Source organism: Pygoscelis adeliae, unplaced genomic scaffold (assembly GCF_000699105.1).
Source record: "Pygoscelis adeliae isolate BGI_AS28 unplaced genomic scaffold, ASM69910v1 Scaffold122, whole genome shotgun sequence".
In the NCBI taxonomy this organism is placed as follows: domain Eukaryota; kingdom Metazoa; phylum Chordata; class Aves; order Sphenisciformes; family Spheniscidae; genus Pygoscelis; species Pygoscelis adeliae.
This window is the reverse complement of record NW_008824358.1, coordinates 1,953,397-1,971,738: the sequence shown is the minus strand read 5'-3', so window position 1 is coordinate 1,971,738 and position 18,342 is coordinate 1,953,397. Positions and strand designations below refer to the sequence as shown.

General features: G+C 41.3%; 1 protein-coding gene across 1 annotated transcript in view; it reads left to right on the top strand.

The window, feature by feature from the left end:
• PLCB1 (phospholipase C, beta 1 (phosphoinositide-specific)) overlaps nucleotides 1–18,342 on the top strand; it is a 311,317-nt gene that overhangs the window by 175,013 nt on the left and 117,962 nt on the right. Inside the window, exon 9 of the mRNA XM_009319577.1 lies at nucleotides 12,900–13,046. Within this exon, the coding sequence (XP_009317852.1) occupies nucleotides 12,900–13,046 (147 nt within the window). The remainder of the gene's footprint in view (nucleotides 1–12,899; nucleotides 13,047–18,342) is intronic.

Below are 18,342 nucleotides of genomic sequence, written 5' to 3'. Positions count from 1 at the left end.
GCTGGAGCTTTTGCTCAGAGATAAGTAAAGAGAGTCTTACATCAGTACTGCATTTCAAGGATTCTGGAGACACATTTTTCTGCTGCTGCCTGCCTGTATTGTGTTTGACTCAGCCTCAGACTGTAAGAGCCCATAAATAGAAAACTTACTCTAAAAGTAAAACGGCTTCTTTGTGCTTGTTGCTGTTTTACTGCCTCTTTTATGGAACACAGGGAGGTATTCAATTTAACAGCAGGATTTATTATTTGAAGATGAATATCAGATAAAGTTTACTTCTGAAAACATAAAGCAGCATGGACTCAAGTGCTGAAGGAAACAAACGTAGATAAACTTTGAATAAACATTGTGGGGTTTGCCTCTTCATTATGACTGCTACAAATGTAGTGCTTTGCAGCTGCAAAGGGCCCATGAGGACAAAGGGAGTGAAGACTGCTGTGATCCAGTGGGTGACATCTAGAACCGGTGGCAGAAGAGCGCGGTTTTCCTGGCTCTGCCACAAACGAGCTCATTGACATTTGGCCATCCCCTTTCATGTGCCGATTTGTTTTTTGCCTCATCCTTTGGTCAACTCCACTAAATAGACAAGTCAGTCTCTGCCTTGAGGAGCTAGCAATGATCTGAGAGTCTTTCGGTATGTATGGTATCTGTCATAACAGGGCTGTTAACATAGTTGGAGTATGTGTGCTACTATAATACAACAACCATATGAGGAAGTTTCCCTTATAATGTCAGATGTAATCGTCTACTCTAACAATATCCTTTAGCTGGAATATGACTGTTGCCTATAAATACATCGGGGTTAAACACTGGGGAGGCAGAAAGAAGCGGTAAGCTAAAGGACAATGTTGGCAGAAGAACAGAGAGGTATCAAGTGGCCTTGAATAAATTTAGGCTGGAAATGAAGAGAAGTTTCCTAACATTATGGTTCTGGCGCAGCCTACCAGAGGTAGTAAAGAGGGCAAAAAAAGCAATTGTTACTAAGATAGAGCTCGATTTGTTTATGGAAGGGATTGTATAATGCAGTGCTTGCAGCTGCAGGACCAAGTTTAAGGAACAGACAAGGAAGTCCCTCTCAAGGGACTGAAGTCCATTCATTTTCATTTATTTGAACTGTCTTTGCAGAGCCATGCCTTTATGCTTTTCCACTTCTCTTTAATATTAATCTCTTCTTCAACTGGAGGAGTTTCTGGAAGTAAAAATATTAACTGCAATGAAGGCTGTTCCTAGGTTTTTTCCCACCTACAGCATGCTTACACTCTACTTTTCTCTCTTCCCGTTACACTGCAGCACAGTCTTTTCAGCACGTGCATTAATAGCTTACGTAGAGAAGTATCGCTTAAGAGGGAAAAAGTATGTATTTCTAGATGTCTTTTAATGCAACTTAGCAATTGGAAGTAAGCCAACATTTAACATTATTACACCTCCCAGGATCGCTCTGAGGCACTCTACAGAGAGTGTTTTTCAGAGGTTTGGGAAGACAGTGACATATTCCAGTAGTGGCCCTCTTTCAAGTCTGTCAGAAATAACTACAGTATTGCTGGGATTAATGGTATTTTTATCTGTCTGATTTAAAATCTTTCCACTTATCTAGTTGTCTGCCTGTCTTGGAAATCTGCCATGTCGTAAAGCGCTCATTCCACTGCTAGCTAGGAACTAGTAGGAAGGTGGTTTTGTAGTGTTTTTGTAGATCTAATTGATCTAAACTATCTGTCGTCTCGTATCCTGTAAGGGATATCCTGTCAGAAACTATTCCTTAATACATCTGTGCTGAAGACTCAAGAGCAGCTAGAGAGTGGGTTTGTGTCTGTAAAACCCTGCGATGCCATAGACTTTCTGTCCACAGTCATTTTTGTAGGTGGTTGCAGTTTGGGCTCAAAGTGTTCAGAAATACCAAGCTTAAGATGTCTGCTGGGAGGCTTGGGTGTAGCTCACTGGGTTTGCCTTTGCTTAATTTGTCCTGATGTACTGAATGAGACCTGCCCAGGTGATAGGGCCCCTAGCACCTCCTTTTCCTGGATCATGCTCCAGACCTCAGCTGAAGTCCAGAGCAGCAGGTATGTTTGCATGTAGATGGTAGTTACGGTGGGAAAGTGGGTCCTGAGGACAGAGAACGTCTTTTCCATTGCTGTGTTGCTCTGCGTTATCTTGCAATGTCAGCTGAAATCATCAAGATGTAGATTCATGGGGGTTTTTAATAGCCAAGGCCCCACTCTTGGACGAGAACCTGGGAGACAGTAGCTGAGGCTTGCTAATGTAAAGACTGCGCAAATCAGGCCAGCGCTTTTAAGCAAAATTGATTTTGGACAGGGAACAAAAAGGAAAAAAGCAGAAAAGTAGATGCCTGCCAAGGAATAGCTGCAGTCCCGTGTGGTTTTCTAGCTAACTTTAGATGTAGCATTTCTTCACAGTCCAACTTGGAGGTGATGCTGATCACCCTGCTTTAGTCTTGAGACTTAGGAGGGATTGCTTGCTTATGTACACTAGAGCGGGATTTTCCCCCACTCCTTAAAAATTACTAAATATTCAGACACGTATATATATATATGTCTGGTAGTGTTTTAGAAACTGTTTTGGTTTAAAGAGCAAGCTATCTGTGGCTGAAAAGAGAGGATGATAACCAGCAATAAACTGCTTGATACTACATATAGGGAGCTGGTTAAATGTGAACTATAACACAGACGTGCTTGATTCAAGATGCTGGATACTTGTGTGTTTGTTAGCTGTCGTAGGCACATGCTATATATGTACATACACACTATTTAGAATTAATAGAACACTGTTTGACAGTTTAACAGTTTGCAATAATTGTGCTCCTTAACACAACACCTCTGCTTACCACAATCTCTGAACTGTGGCCATGCTTTGTAACAGCAGAGGTTTTTAAAGCTGCTGAGGAGGTTTAGATGATCAATATCCAAGAAAATAAATGTGTAATCAATATGTAAATTTTGAGGAAGAGAAAACGTTGAGTGTCTAAAACCTTCCCTGCCTATGTGTGTCTTCTACTGTTTTCTAGCACTACTAGAGAAAAATACATACATTTCATAGGCTGTAGCCCCTGTGGGTTAGAGCCCTTCTTTCCTGGGTGTTTGAAAAGGGCTGGAAAAAACTGCGACTTCTAATAAAATAAATAAATAGCATGCTCAACGTTGCACAATGACTTTAAGAACTCTTTAAAATGGATGGCTCATGCCAACAGACACAAGTGAGGTTTGGAAACTTTTGTTTCTTCTCAGGTGACGCTCCATCTTCCTTTCCCTTTTGAGATGGCAGCGGCCTTGGAATGCTCCTAGAGTTTTCATTCTGATTGAAAATGCTCTTTATCATAAAAACAGGAGGTTTTCTATTTGGCATGGCTTGCTTAGAAGCTTATAGGAAATATTTCCTCCCTAGAGTGAACTCTAGGGAGCTGCAGTACCTCTTCTGAAACCATTCAGAAAAGTGGTTTTCTGTTTGCAAACATTTTCTTGGGCGGGTCGTATCCAATGTTAGTTTCCTCTGTGCACTTGCACAGATGATAAAATGGATATGATAGCTTCATTAGAATGACAAGCATTTCTGATTCAAACATACTGAATCTGCTTTACTTGGTTGATAATCCTTACTCTGCAAAATATTCTGCATCTCAGTGTCCTTGGGCATGTGATATTTCCGCATGGATTAACTGATACTGAGCAAGGTCTTTTAGGTAGGCTACTTAAGCACAACATGTTTACCTTCCCGTGTTTTCCCTCTCTGACTGCTTGTCATTCAGTAAGCATTTATTTTGGATATTGTCTAGGAGTTACCATTCTCTGTTTGTTTGTGTTCAGATTTCCCTGTGTCCTATTACAATATACACATTCAAGGGTAGAGCAATGAATCTCGCTCTATTCCTTTCTTACTGAGTAAGTTTTCTGTTTCTTTTTCAAGACCGTGTTGCCAAAGCTTGTTTTGGTTTGTGGCCAGGTAACTGTCTAATTACAGAAAGTAGTTGAGCAAGTATAACTGAGGGTAGAATTGGGTCCATTATGTTTTTCTTTTAAGTTCAGAAATCTGAAATGAGATTTGAAAACAACGGGATATTCTCCTAGTTTGACTTTAAAGGATTTAAGCAATGAGACAACCAATAAATCCGCTGCAAGACTGTTTCCTAGCGCAATTAGTTGTAGCACTGCCGAGCTTTTTCAAACACTCACCCCAAGTTTTCCATTGCTTACTCTGATCTCATTACTTGGTTCTGCCTTTGGCCTCTGGAACTGTTCTTCCTCATCCTTATCATTTACGCCTAAAACACTTGTTGACCGTTACGTAATTGCCACTTCAGCTTTACATCTTGTAAAGTTTGATCTTTCTTGGTTTGGCATATATTGTGACATACGTTATTATTCATAACACTTCTCTAAATAATCTTCTGTACACAGACACGTTTCTGATACTAAGGAGTCAAAAACTGGAGTCATGGGACTGGGTGCAGTGTCAGTGGTCCCGTTAAGGTCCTTGGTGTTGTCAGTAGTTAAGCTTAACTTGTGTCCATTAAATCTGCAGGATCGCCTGTGTGGTTAGGTTTAGTTATGGGTACGAATGTTGATATATTTGATGCCGTGCATGTTTACCTCTTTCATCAACGATTTGATCGTAAAATGCCCTGCCAATCAATTACATTTTCTTCCAACCACCTTTTTGATGCAGCTGCATACAGATGTATTGCTGTTCTCTGCATCTCGTCTGCTTTTCGGGATGATGGATTTCTAGGCATCTTCCTCCCAATTCAGCTCTGTATTTTGGATTTTTCTTTGCTTGAATGATTAGCTGCCTAGCTTGAATTATTATTTGTGTGATCTTATTTGATTTCCGTCCCATTTACCTGGTTCATTACAGCTTTACCATCTTGTTTTGATAACAGCTCCCAGAGAACTGTCTGTTCTTTAAACCCTGTGTTGTTGATTCTACTTTTTCAGATTATTAAAGACCGTGTGAAACCAGACCTGCTGCTGATCAGTAGTGTGGCAGCCTCCGGACTTCTTTCGTGAAGTTCAGCTTTCAAATTCAAAGAAACTCTGATCTTCTAGTCTGACCTCAGTTTATTTCTATCTGTGCTTTCTGCAGATTAGTTTTTCCAATAAGGAAAAATTTGAATTTAGAAACTTTATTAAATGCTTCACTAATATTCAGATACAGCGATTCAGATGTATTGCCCTTCCTCTACTTATTTATTAATTGGATAAAACTGTCTGACTGGTACGAATTTTTCCCCTTGCTGATCATTGAGAAAATTGCTAAAATGGAGGAGTTACTGACGACTTCTGCTTATGGTGTGTAAATGACGGTTGGTACGTAGATATTTTGAAGTACCTGCAGATCCTGACCTGAGGCCTGAGAGTCTTTTCTGTCCCCAGTGTTTTTTTCTAAAATAGAGCAGCACTGACGTTCCTGGGGTAAAGTCCAGTAATGCTTTTGTAGGGTTCTGGCATTTTCAGTCCGGGCTGACTTGTACCATATTCTCTCCTTGTGATGACTTTGCTATTAAGAGGACGTTGCTCGGACGAAGCAGTCCTGTCCTGCCCTAGTTTACAAAACTGAATACAGACAGAAATTCCAGTTACACCATAGCAATATAGTGATAGCACGCGTGTCTGGAAAGCCAAACGGGTTTCAGCATCACTTCCAAAATCACTTGGATGCAAATGCTGCAAGTGTCATCAGAGTGGCTCTGGCACGTCGTGTCCCACACAGTGTGAATTTCATGTAGATTCGTCCTTGTGAACTTCTCTGCTGGCTCACAAAGCTAGAAAGCATAGAGTAGCTAATGTGTGCCCAGGGTCAAGAGACACACCGGGGGTATATGCATCCTGCTCTACACCGGGCACGAAAATTTTAATACCTAATGAGCTGTAAATTGCAGTGCTGGTTTGTGAAATAGGATTCCCAATGGGGCATATTGTACAGATCTCTCACAGGATTATAAAATATCTGCTTTACTTGGCGGTGAGAGGACTGCTCAGTTGTATGGGATTACAGCGAATGTGATTAATGTTACAGATTGCATTGGAATAGACCTGACTTTGCTGTCAGACAAAATACTAATGTAATTCTGTGTTGCTGGCTGGGAGATATGAGGTGCCAATTAATTGTCGCTTTTCCTTTTTTATTTGTTTGTTTTCTTTTTTACTTTAATAACATCTCTTGGCACAATTTTGCCTTCCAGTTATGCTATAACTGAGTGGATAACAGCATGGGCGTAAACAAATGGAAGGCTCTACTAAGTTTGCAAATATATGGAAAGAAATGTTTAAGATCCATGCAGCCAAACCTGTTGACTGCTTACAAGCAAATGCACATTTTGTCTTACAAAACGTCCACAAATTTTAAGGGACAAGCAAAGGCTGATGTTAAAGTTTGCAGGATTAGCTGTACTTTTAGAGTTCCTCCAGACACTGCTGGGGTTTTGACCTTTATCCTGGGCCTCTGCAGAGGGCACCGAACTGGTGAAGAAGCTTCTTTTAGAAGCTCAAGCCCTACTTTGAACCCTCACGTCTCTTATCTTGTGCTTGGCACAGTGCTGCAGGTGTTGAGTGAGCAGGGGTTTGTTTACATCGTCAAGTTGATGAGCTGGCAAGCTCCCAGGGACCCACGAGCATTTCTACATCCAGCACAATATGCTGGTCATGCTGGCACACTAGAGGGGTTGGGAAAGCAGGACCTTGTCGAGTTACCTATGTCTCATTAAGCAGCAGGAGAAGGACTGTTGTGTCAAAAGCAGCTTATGCTTTTGCCAGCCCTGGAAACTGCACAAGAACGGTTTTACATGAGGCCATTATCTATGACTGCGCTTGCACAGGTAACTGCGTAATGCCCTGGTCCTGCACAAGGACTGTCACAGGCCCTGATGAGAAAAATGTGCTAGGTTCTCTAGGCCTAGTCAAAGAGGATTGTGAAGAGCCTTGTGATAACACAGTAAGTCTTCAGATGGAGGAGCCTCCGAGAAGTGTATTCACAAAGTACAGTCTATCCTCTCGACCAGTTCAGCTGACTGGCTGGAATTCCTCTTGCATGGCAAATTTGCGAACGCCATCTCCCAGGAATGGGGAGATTCCAGATCTCATAAACTGCAGAAGAAAACATTTTGATTGATGAATATCGACAATATCCAAGAACCGTAGAAGAGAGGATTCACTTCATTACCCTTATAGGGTTTGTGAATTTTCAATAGGTCCTTTGCCAGCAGTGTGCCACCTGCCTGGAGACAGCTTCCAAGAAAAAGAATTTGGGATGACGGAAGTGACTTCTGTTGTCATTAGAGCTGACAAATGTTGACCACAAAGGAGCCCTGTTTCTTACGGGCAAAGTAACAGTTACATTTTTGTGTGCTTTTCTTTAAACTGCCACGCAGGAACATTTACACCTTTGATCCAACATAATAGATCTTGAAAAGTATGGGATTATGTAGCTGTAGCTAATAAGAAAATATTGTGAAATACTCAGAGCTTCCCACTTCATTTTTTTTTTATTTTTTTTCTTCCTTGTAACCATTTTGGAGCAATCACGTGGAGCCAGGGATGCAGAAAAAGATCAAGCTGCTGCACAAACACTTCACATGTTTCATATAATGAAGCTGATTGCAGCCTGGGAAATTCAACAGAATCTCTCAGCATCCCTATTACATATACTACTCCTCTAGTAGGAAATTATTTCTCCTTCCTACCAAATTTTAGTGAAAAAAAAGTCAGATTTGGTTGACTTCACTTGACTGTCAATCTGGTGGTGGTTCTTTGATCTCTCCATGAATTTCACCACCAAGCAGGTCATATGGAGCCGGCATTCGAGGTGTCCTGTGGAACTTCTTGCTTATGGGCTGCTTCACGCTTTGCTGCAGGTGAAACACTGAACGCTGGGGACATTTTTGGAGTCCCCTATATGGGTTTCCTCTTCCTTTCTGCCATAAAGGATGAGGTTTGGAGGCAGCAGGCGGGACAATTGCCAACGAACTTCCCCCCCAGGCAACTGGCAGATGAAGTTCAGCTTCCAAATTAAAAGTGAAGGGGAGAAGGGTATTGCGGCATGCCACACATGTACCTATAGTGCCAGCAGACCTTAAATCCACAGTGCAGAAAAGTAGCGCAGGGATAAAGCCAGAACCTGATTCGAGTAGGTCTGTCTGAGTTTGGACTAGATTTGTCTTGTGAAACGATGGCATGGGAACTTCATAGAGTGAATAACAATTTGTGTGGGCAAGCGGGCAGTCCTGACTGCGAGGGTGCTTTGCTGTGCATTTCACACCCAGAAGGTAAGGGGTAAAATGTTCAAAAGACATGGAGGAGTCAAGGTCCCTTTACTTTTAGAAGCTTCCTTCCTGTTTGGAGAACGTATTTTGGAAGGTATGTAGATGTATAAATATGGAGAGGGGCATGTAAAGGCATTTCCAGACTTTTCCAATGCCTCTAGCTCTTGTAAGTTTTTAATTCAGATATGTTTTTAGAATCACGTAAAAGTTTATATTGTATATAATTTATAATTTATAGACAAGTGTGCAGCTACAGATTTATAATTTTGAGGTATTGGGAATGTCTATGATTAAGAATACATTAGATGCTTTCAAATTTCTCCTCAATACTTGCTCTTTTATTTTACAGACCTGTTCCATTGCACAATAAAAACATTAAAATTGATCTGTTACTTATTTGGCTTGCACAAAACTTTAGCCAGTCACTTATGTGTGCTTTGACAATCAAATATCCCGCAGCTGACATTCATCACAAATTTCTTCAGCCTAGTGAGTCCAGAGAAGAAAAAAAAACCCACGTTAATCATCAAAAACAGCATCGGAGCATCTTCCGTTCTGTGTAGGAGCTGAGTGGTTTTGACAAACTTTGCGAGTCATCCAGCTGTGGCACATTATGCGGTCGCTTCTTGGCAAGTTGCGCTGAGACAGCACTCGTCCTGTGAGCAGAAGTGGATTTGCGTTAAGTCGAAAACGGAACAATTGATTAGAACAGCCTTAATTTTCGCTTTCATGTCGAATTGGCTGTCAGCGCCCAGGCGCTGGCGGCGGGCCTTCTGTGAGGAGAGGCGGGCTGCCCCCTTAAGAGAGGGCAAAATGCTGCCGGCGGCGAGGAGTGAGGGAGGGGAAAGCGCGAGGAACAGCCCTGCGAGCCCCGAGGGGAGAGGAGGAAGAGGAGGAGCTGCAGGCCCGGGGCAGGCGTTGCCCTGTACAGGCGTTCCAGTGGCACTGTGGGAAGGCGTTAAGTGTTGGACGTCTAAATAGGCCAGACACCACAGGAAAAAGGAGGCATTTTTATGTTTGTGCTGTTTAAGTGTTTTAATAAACCACTACTGTGAGTGACCTGAGCGCTACTGAGAAATTCTGATTAATCAGATAAATTAGAGAAGAGATACTTGAGAGGAAAAAAAAATAAATTTCTTGTGCTGGTGAACTCCAAACCCCACGGAGGGAAAGCATCTTCACTGAGTACTGCAGCTGTTGTCATACCTTCTGTTACGGTTACGTCTGTGTTTGCCCTTCTCGATATGGCTTTGCCAGCATAGCTAAAAGAGTTGTCTGGAGTCTCCTCTTTCTTTGCATTGCACTTAAGATTATTTAGTAAGGTCTTGACCCAAATGTTACTGAAGTTGATGGTAGCATTTCAACAAACACTGCTGAGCTTTGGGTCTGCCCCTGTTCTAGTAAGTGACATCAGATCAAATTTAACACGGCAATGGTGAGTGAAAAAGACAAGCCAGTTAACTCCACAATTTTAAGTATAGAAAGCACACTGGTTATTTTGAAAGTTTCATCAAAGACCTAGGGTTCTGATGATTTTAAGACAATTATGTGAGACCAAAAAAAAAAAAAAAGTGAATCTGTCTTGTCCCTTTGGTTTTGCCTGCTGTGGTTTTTTTCCCCTCTAACTTTTTATATCTAATCAAATCATTAAATCTTCCTAATATATATCTGAAGGTAAAAGGTGACAGCTGTAATGGAAAGAACTGATCACAAATTATTTTTTCTTGGCAATGTCTGCGGTAAATTTGTAATATGCTTAAGAAAACAGAGAACAAATCTTACCAATAAATTGGGGCCATTTCATTTTGGATGACTGTCCACCGAGGATCGTCCTCACTGCAGTTGGCCTCAGCATATCATTGACGTTAATCACAAACAATCTACTCTTTAATATTCAGGATACAAAGTCCCTTTGACATCTGCCATCTCCGTTCCACAGTCAAACTCTCACTGGTGCAATATCGGCTGTAATTGAACTTGCAAATTGCTTCACTTTCTGAAATGCTGACTGCTTAATTATGATGGGGAAAATAACATTCTACAGCCATAAGCTCAGATAACTGTGTAACTCAGAAACTATGTAATTATACGTATGAATAATACTTGCTGTGATTTATGTTAATACCAGCGGCAACACACAGAAGGACCACTCTGCAGACCTTGTCTTAATTCAGTGTGGAAGGAAGCAAAGCAGCAGAATGAACCACAAAATAGAGAGAAGGGACGAAATGGAGGCCTGAGCCTTGCTTCCTTTCATCCCAAAGGTGTTCAAGTGAGTAAGGCACCCAAACAGGCTTCAAGAGATTGTGCAGTTCAACTCCCAGGTTAACCCACAGGTTTTCCATGGGGTATTGTCCAGTCAGTTAATTTATCCTCAGCTTCAGGTCTCCGTCTGAAAAACAAGGACTGCAAGGACCCTGTTCTTCAGGTATACTCTGAGGATTAAACACAGAGATCACTTTGAGATATTTGAATACTATGTCTACATGAATCGACCTGAATATCTGTGTAACAAAATGGAAGCCTTTCTTTCTGAACACGGTGCGATTATGATGCCACAGGTTTTTCTGAGGAACTGGGTGTGTGAAAACTACTATGTTTCATTTTAGCCTTAATGGCAAAGCAACTTTAAACCTCCTAGTCTGGCTGAAAGGAACGCATTCAAACATTCAGAACAACACAGAGATACTGAAGATGACTCTGGATGAGCTATCTCAAGCATCAGAAGTTGCAAATCACTGTAACGTGGCATGGCTTTGCTGGTTGCCCGTGTGGCAGCTATCCCCTTCAGATCCTACCCATTTTTTCCTGTATGATGTTGCTTGTGTGTTGTGAATGTACACCACGGGCCATATCTATATCCCAGTGAAGTTGGTGCAGAATGTTTCTCTTCAGTGGATTTTAGCTCAAGCTATCTCCATGATAGCGCCTGATACTCTTTACATTCATAATGTCTCTCTGGTAGATTCACACGGCAGATAGGATGTTCATAAGTCTTTAGTTTCATGAAAAACCTCAGCAGGGTTTTTTTTCCCTGATTTTCTCTATCTTACATTTTTTCTTGTGAAAAGGAAAGTACGTAGGCCTCTGTCTGTGGATGATTAATTACCCTAAAACAAAGCAGCTGTGGAGCCTGACAAGATTGCACTCAGATTACAGTCTTAAAATAGGGGATGGACTTGATGTTTTTCCTTCCAACCGTCTTACAATTGTTGTCGTAAGAATGAGTGATAATTGCATTGCTCTGTATTGTCACTACATTTCTTGTCATATGAATAGGTTCATTTAGTGCCACCGTCTTGGGTTGTTAGGAAAATGAGGCATCTGAACTTAAGACCGTTACGTTTTTTCCTCTCTGATCAAAAGCCAAATCCCAGGGTCCAAGCACAGATTTTAAGTAAATGCTTTACTTACTGTATTTGCATCGTGTGGTTACAAACTTTACAAAAATGCTGCAGGGTTACCCATTACGTTTTCATATACTAGAAGAATATGTGTAAGTTTATATGTTTTAGGATAAAAAGGGATCGACCCTAAAAGGAGAGAGTAACAGAGTTAGGAGTAGAGCTGAAGTCTTCCATTTTTCAATGCCATAGTCAGTCGACTAAGTTTTTTTTTTCAACAGAGATACTATGCAGAATATTTTGGGTTGGGGACAAGAGGTAAGAAGTTCTCATTGTTGGGAGTCACCAGGCACGTAGCTGCTTCGAGGTTCTTCAGAGATACAGAAGATCTGTTTTATTATAGGCAGTAACTGAATTAACTAAAGCTAAGTGGTTGAGTAAATCTACAGATGAAATCTAGACAAAAGAACAAAAATAGCAGGCAAAGAAAAATGTCTCAAATTCGTTTGGTTAAGCATTAATCTTCAATATCTCTAAATGCACAATCGACACTAACCCTAAAGTCAGCTTTATGCAGAAGGCTTGACAGAGAAATTTGTCCTGATGTAATAAGCACAGCTCCACTGAGATCAATGGCGATGTTTAAGCGGAGGATAGAACTCAGCTTTCTAATTTGCCAGCAGCATATGAAATGATCATTTATGCTGGCACTCCAGTGAGATATGAACTGGAAGACAAATGTAAGAATTGCAAAGCAAAGCTTAGTTCCCACTTGAAAGGTGGTTCATTTACTTTGGTTTGCTTTGCTTTGCTTTGCTTTGCAGTTTGGTTGCATTCATATATACACACACTGAATCATATTCAAGAGGTCAAAAAGTTACCTGTTTCTTTGCGTGGCGCTCTGTTTGCTGGTTTCTTGGTTTTCTCTGGAAAGCATGCTTTCCTTTGTCCCCAGATCCCCTTCCTTGATAGGCTTCGATTTATTTTCTCTGTGCTTACAGCCCTCTGTAACTCTGATTCCCCTGTGCCCTTGATTATCTGTAGACGCTGATTATGAAATGATTTTTCTTTGGTAGAGGTAAAGGGGTGTGTATTACCTGCAACTTATATGGCTGAAAATGAGGTAATAGTAACAAAAGAATATATGAATAACTAGATGAAGGCCAGTCTGATGATTATATGGTCTTTCACACACGCCTTTGTGTAAGTGTATATGGAACATAGCATCTCTATGTTGCAAAATCTGTACTTGAAATTAACTGGTGCTTTCCCTGGATCTGTGTTTCTCGCAGGACAGATATCAGTGGATGGATTTATGCGGTATCTGAGTGGAGAAGAAAACGGCGTTGTTCCACCTGAGAAACTGGATTTAAATGAAGATATGTCTCAACCACTATCACACTATTTCATCAATTCCTCACACAACACCTACCTCACAGGTGCAGTGTTGGAGAGATCCAATTTCTTATCTTTCAAAAATTCATAGCATATTTGCAGTGATACCATAAAATATAGTAAAAGCATCAGCAGTAAATGATGATGGAGCTTAGTCTTCAGGGAAGGAAGGGTAGCACTTGATTGTTGTTCTAGCTGCTACACACATACATCACATGTACCTTTATTAACAGGTGAGCAGCAGTTGCGTTGTTCAGATAAGGTCTGGCCTGAAGCCCAGTCAAGTCCCTGGAAAGCCTCCCTCCACTTAGATAGGATTCCAGATTAAGGTCCTTTGGGGAGGAGAGGGAACGATGTACTTATGACAACCAAGGATAGCCAAACAAGTATGCGAAGCATCTCTGTAGCTAATAAATTTGCCCCTAAACGTTAAATCTGACACTTTGTTGAGCTCCATGAAATATGCTTTGATTTAGAGAGGTCCCAACATGGCACATAGCTTTCTGACAGTCCATTCATATCTGCAAGGAATGGAAGTCTGGTCTCTGACTATATCTAATGTCTGAGCTGAATTTTTTAGGTACTGTCATGGTTTTGGAAAGGCTGAGCACCCAGAAGCTCCTGTTAATTTGAATTATAGTTAATGAGTCCGAACTGTATAGTTTGCACAGCAAAGTTAACAATGCTTTAAGATTCCAAAAAAACTAAGACAGTTTAGGAGCCCAGCTTTCGGCACTCGTTTTCTAGTCTAAGATGCTGTTAACTTGTGAGAAGATAATTGTAAATTCACAATTTGAGTTTAGTTTATGTAAGAAAAAACATTTTTGGCAAGCAGATGTGCACAAGGTGTTCTATTTGTTTTGATGTTTGCTTTGTCTTGTCATGTTTGCTAATGTCTTAGCATTACGTAAAAAAAAAAATAATAATAGTGCTACATTGCTTGCTAAAAAAGTGACCTATGGATAATGTAGGCCTTTCAATGTTATTAACGGACTTACCTTGACTGACCAAGTTCTTCAGCATGCCAGTATGCCAAAACATAAACAAAACCGTGCGGTGGTGATGCCCAGTTTCAACAGACCGTGTGGTAGTTACTTTCATCTGTTTTGTGTTTGTTATAGCACTTTCTACAGCACCTTCTAGTGCTTTCATAAAGTGAATGAATTGTCATTGTTTCCATTAGACACCATTATTCACAGGTTTATATCTTGGCTGTAAAATGTGTTTTGTGCTAAAACTTGTCATATAAGCATTCGGCTTGACAGCTATTTTGTTCCTCTGAATTAAAAGAAATGAAAATCAGTGTGGCCACTTTTAAGTTACGATTCCAATATGCAGAAATTTATGCTCTTTGGAAGAGCGCAGACATGTCCAAAGCAAAAGCAATTTTTAATTATGATATTTTGCAGGCCCCTTACCTCCAGTATGGACTTTGTTCTGTCAGTGAGGATTAGGACCCGCTTAAGCCAAATGCTGCAGCTTTATACAGACTTTCTGGAAGAACACAGTAAAGCTGTTGTACAAATGTGGGAAGCATAGGCCCACAGGGAGGACAGATGGTGCAGTTTAAAGTTGGTCTGAAGAGAGAAAATACTGCTCTCCCCTCTACCAGCATGAATTTATAGCCAGTACCATACCACAGATTTTTATCAGGACTGATCAGGACAGAGTCATGTTCTAAAGGTCTAGAAGCACAGAAGCCAAAGAACAAAGAATTAAGGATGGAAGTGCATGATTAGTCCAACCCTTTCTAAATTTTTAACTGCACAACAAATGACCTAACGTAATTATTTTAGGAGAAAGAAAGTTTACCTTGAAACTTTCCAAATTCGCTTTGACTTGTATGTCAAAGTCTGCATCTCAGATTGCATCTATAGATTTCTTTTCCTGCATTTCTAAATAATTTCAGAAACTGCATTTGGAAGTATGATCCTCAGCCTTAATTTAACATAATATTCCTGGCTTAGTAAATTGGGAGGAGTAAATCAGAGTTAACTCGGGGGATCGTGCAAAATAAGTTTTAGTTTCTTTCAAATCCCATTTCCAAGGGTGTATTTTCACATTTAGAGGCACAAAACACATGCCCTTCCCTTTTAGTGGCTTCATTATGTTCAGTAAGTGTGTGGCAGCTGGCTGACAATGGGATTAATGATGTGATTTTTATCTGCGTATTACAAAAACTGACAGCTTTAGATTTTGCTTTGAGGCTAGACCAGATACAGCAATCACATTGCCATTTGCTTTCTTCCAACAAGGACATAGCTGAGCTGAAACCTGTAAAATTAATGGTGGCAGACTATTCTTTTTCCCAAGAAGATTTCGAAGAGTCTGCTCAAGTGCTCATGGCTTTGGAAGGGAAGCTTTGGTGGCACCACTGCCCTCACTGGAACTGTGAAATAGCAACTAGTCATGTAATAATTATTAGGACAATAAGAAAACCATTCAGTCTAGCAAGACTTTATGATTACTGTGCTTAATGCCCTACCAATTATCTCTCCCTTTTTTAGTTTTTTTAAACCCAGGAAAAGCATGTGCAAAGAAACAACATTATAACATAAAAAGAATCATGTGCACACTCTGAATTTATTTTTAATTACCCTGATAATTTTCCTAGCCTTTAGTAGAAACCCTTGGCAGTACATCAAGTCCTGATTATTTATTTAGAAGTGGTACTGTTTTCTTTTTCTTAGGGAAATGTAATTTTTAAGAACAAAGGTAAAAATCCATGAAGAAAGAAGTGCTTTATAGTTAACCTAGGCTAGCTTAAAGAAATGTCATCTTTTGGAAACTTCTTTTTACTGTCTCTCATCTTTTTTTCACTGGTATCATATTTATTTATTCCTTTGAACCCTTAATGTGCAACCCTGCCTTTTTCTGGTTTCTCACTAGTCTCACCTCAGGTTACTGCTGTTGTCACAGTGGGGAGTGACTTTGCAGCATTTCTCTCAGCAGCACCCAAAGTCAAAGACAAATGATTACGTATCATTATCAGCATTGCACACTTTGATGGCTATGCAACTCGCTGCTGTATATGTGAAATGCAAAATTTGAAAATCACAAGCCTTTAATGCGTGTTTTGTCTTTGGCTAAAAGGAAAAATAATAGCAGCAGAAGGTTGCAGAGCTGTCAGTTTAGCGCATATAGCCAACGTGGGACTATACCACTCACCCTCAGCACCTGCTTCCCTGCTCACAGTCCAGTACTTCCAATTGTTTCTAGAAAAATATCTCATGAGGGGCATGTTCTCCTCTTCCTTATTCCTGCTATGGCCTCTCCTCTACCGTCCTCCAGCTTTTCTGTTCTCAGCGATTCCTCAGTCCTAACTGTTGCTGCTTATTTTCTGCATTCAACACTTCCTTGAAGTCTTCTTCACCTTCAAAGCCTCCAAGACAGTATCTTCACAGTTTCCAAGATGACAGCACCATATGGAAGGGAAGGAAAGCTGGGCAATGCCTGCTCTGAGCATGGGTTTGTCGTACCACCAAGAGCAGTTTTTGGCTGGCTGCTTCGTGCCTCTCGAGCTGCGCTGAGCTCAGGTGATCAGCTGGCAAGACCCAAGGCTCTGCTCTCTTCCAGCCCCACCACGTCCTTCCTGATGGACTAGAGGGTAGGAGAGCTCCGGGAGCTCTTGCAGCAGAGAGAAGCTGAGCTGAGGAGGAGCCATAGCTGTTGTCCCACCGGCAGACCCAGCTAATCCTATCCAGCAGTCTAAGGCAGATAAATGAGGTTCTTCCTGGCACTGGGGTCATGGTTTATCTTAATATGAGGGCTAACAGGTAAAAAGGAGGAGCAGTGGTTATTGTGCAGCTCTTCCGTCCATCAGCAGTTTCTGGAGGTATTTTTACCTTCCAGCTGTCGTTGTTTTTCATGATTCCCCTTCAGAATATCATAAAAGCTTGTGTAACACTGAGGAAAAGGGCTGAGTTTTCAGAAATGAAGTTAATTTGAACACGATGACTTCACCTCACAGGAAGGAAGCTACAGACCCCTATCTGCTCCCCGTGGCCAATTCAGTACAACTGTGGAAGCAGCTTCCACAGTTACATGGTCAAATTGACATAGCCATTAAAAAAATAAATCGGTGGAGGGAAAGCTGTTGTTGCTTCACAAAGTGGAGAGATGATCTGTGTGGAAGGTCTTAGGTGGAACTTTCCGAGATACCAGTTCAGTGCCCTGCTCTCAAAATAAATCCTATATATGAAAAATATCCTGTAGAAAAAAATCCTATATATAAAAAATAGCTTCAATAAGATGGTGATTCCCATCTGCCTGACTCTCTCTTGCATCTTCCTCTGAGGCAGTTCGGCTTTTGTGAGAAGACAACTACTCAATTAAGCAGACTCTGAGTAAAAATACCTTGGGTCTCCTGCTTTGTCATGTTTTACGTGACTGCTCTAATTCTGACAGCTGAGTGTTCCTACTAGCACTATTAAACGTCAGTTTATCTTTTTGTTGTCCTAAGGGGTACCTGCCCCCCCCTTACCTTCTTCACCCATGCCGGTTCCCTCTTTCTGAAGCCATAAGTGAGGGAGTTTCTACTTTCAAAAGTGAGCGGAAACCTTGTAAAAGGGAAAGAAAAAATCATATTGATTGTCTCCTGAAGGCAAAATTAATTATTCTAATAGAGATCAGCAGCTGACACCAAAATTTCTAGAGGAAGCTTGCCTCCAGTAGCAGCAGAGGTGAACACAGAGTTTAAAAAAATATTGTTTGGTCAGATACTGGATTCTCAAGAAGGAGAAGAAAAGTCAAGATCTTGAAAGTGTTTTGCTTCCTTTAAGTAATATTTCATTCACTGCTGCTTAGTGAGTTTTCAAGGTCCTCTGGGCCTTATTTGCCTCTTTAGGCCAACCAGTTGAAGTATATTGAAATAAGAGATATGTTATTTTCTAACCCCCCCGCTCTTTAAGGAGGATACAACTGTGTTGAGGATTGGGTAACTTCTCTGACTCCAATAGCAGCATTTGAAGATCTTCAAATAGCTGAAATCTGTAAGACAAAGATACGGAGATCCAGCAGCAGGGGAAGGGCTCTGTAAGTAGGTCCCGGTGGCTTCCGCTCCCTCACTGCAGCTGGAGAGACTCAGCTGGTCATGCAGTGTGTCTTTCTCAAATGGGTCCCACAGCTAGAACCCCTAGAACCCACAGCTAGGTTACCCCATGCACCCCGTGCCGGTTCCTCTAATGGACATAGTGTCCGTCACGTAGCCTGGCTGCAGCGTGGGAGCTGCCCGGGCACTGCTAGCAGCTGAGCCGAAATGCAAACTCAGAAGCTGGCCAGCCCCAGCCCTCCTGGCATACGCAAGCGCTGCATCTTCTGCTTGGCTGGGCCTGAATCAAT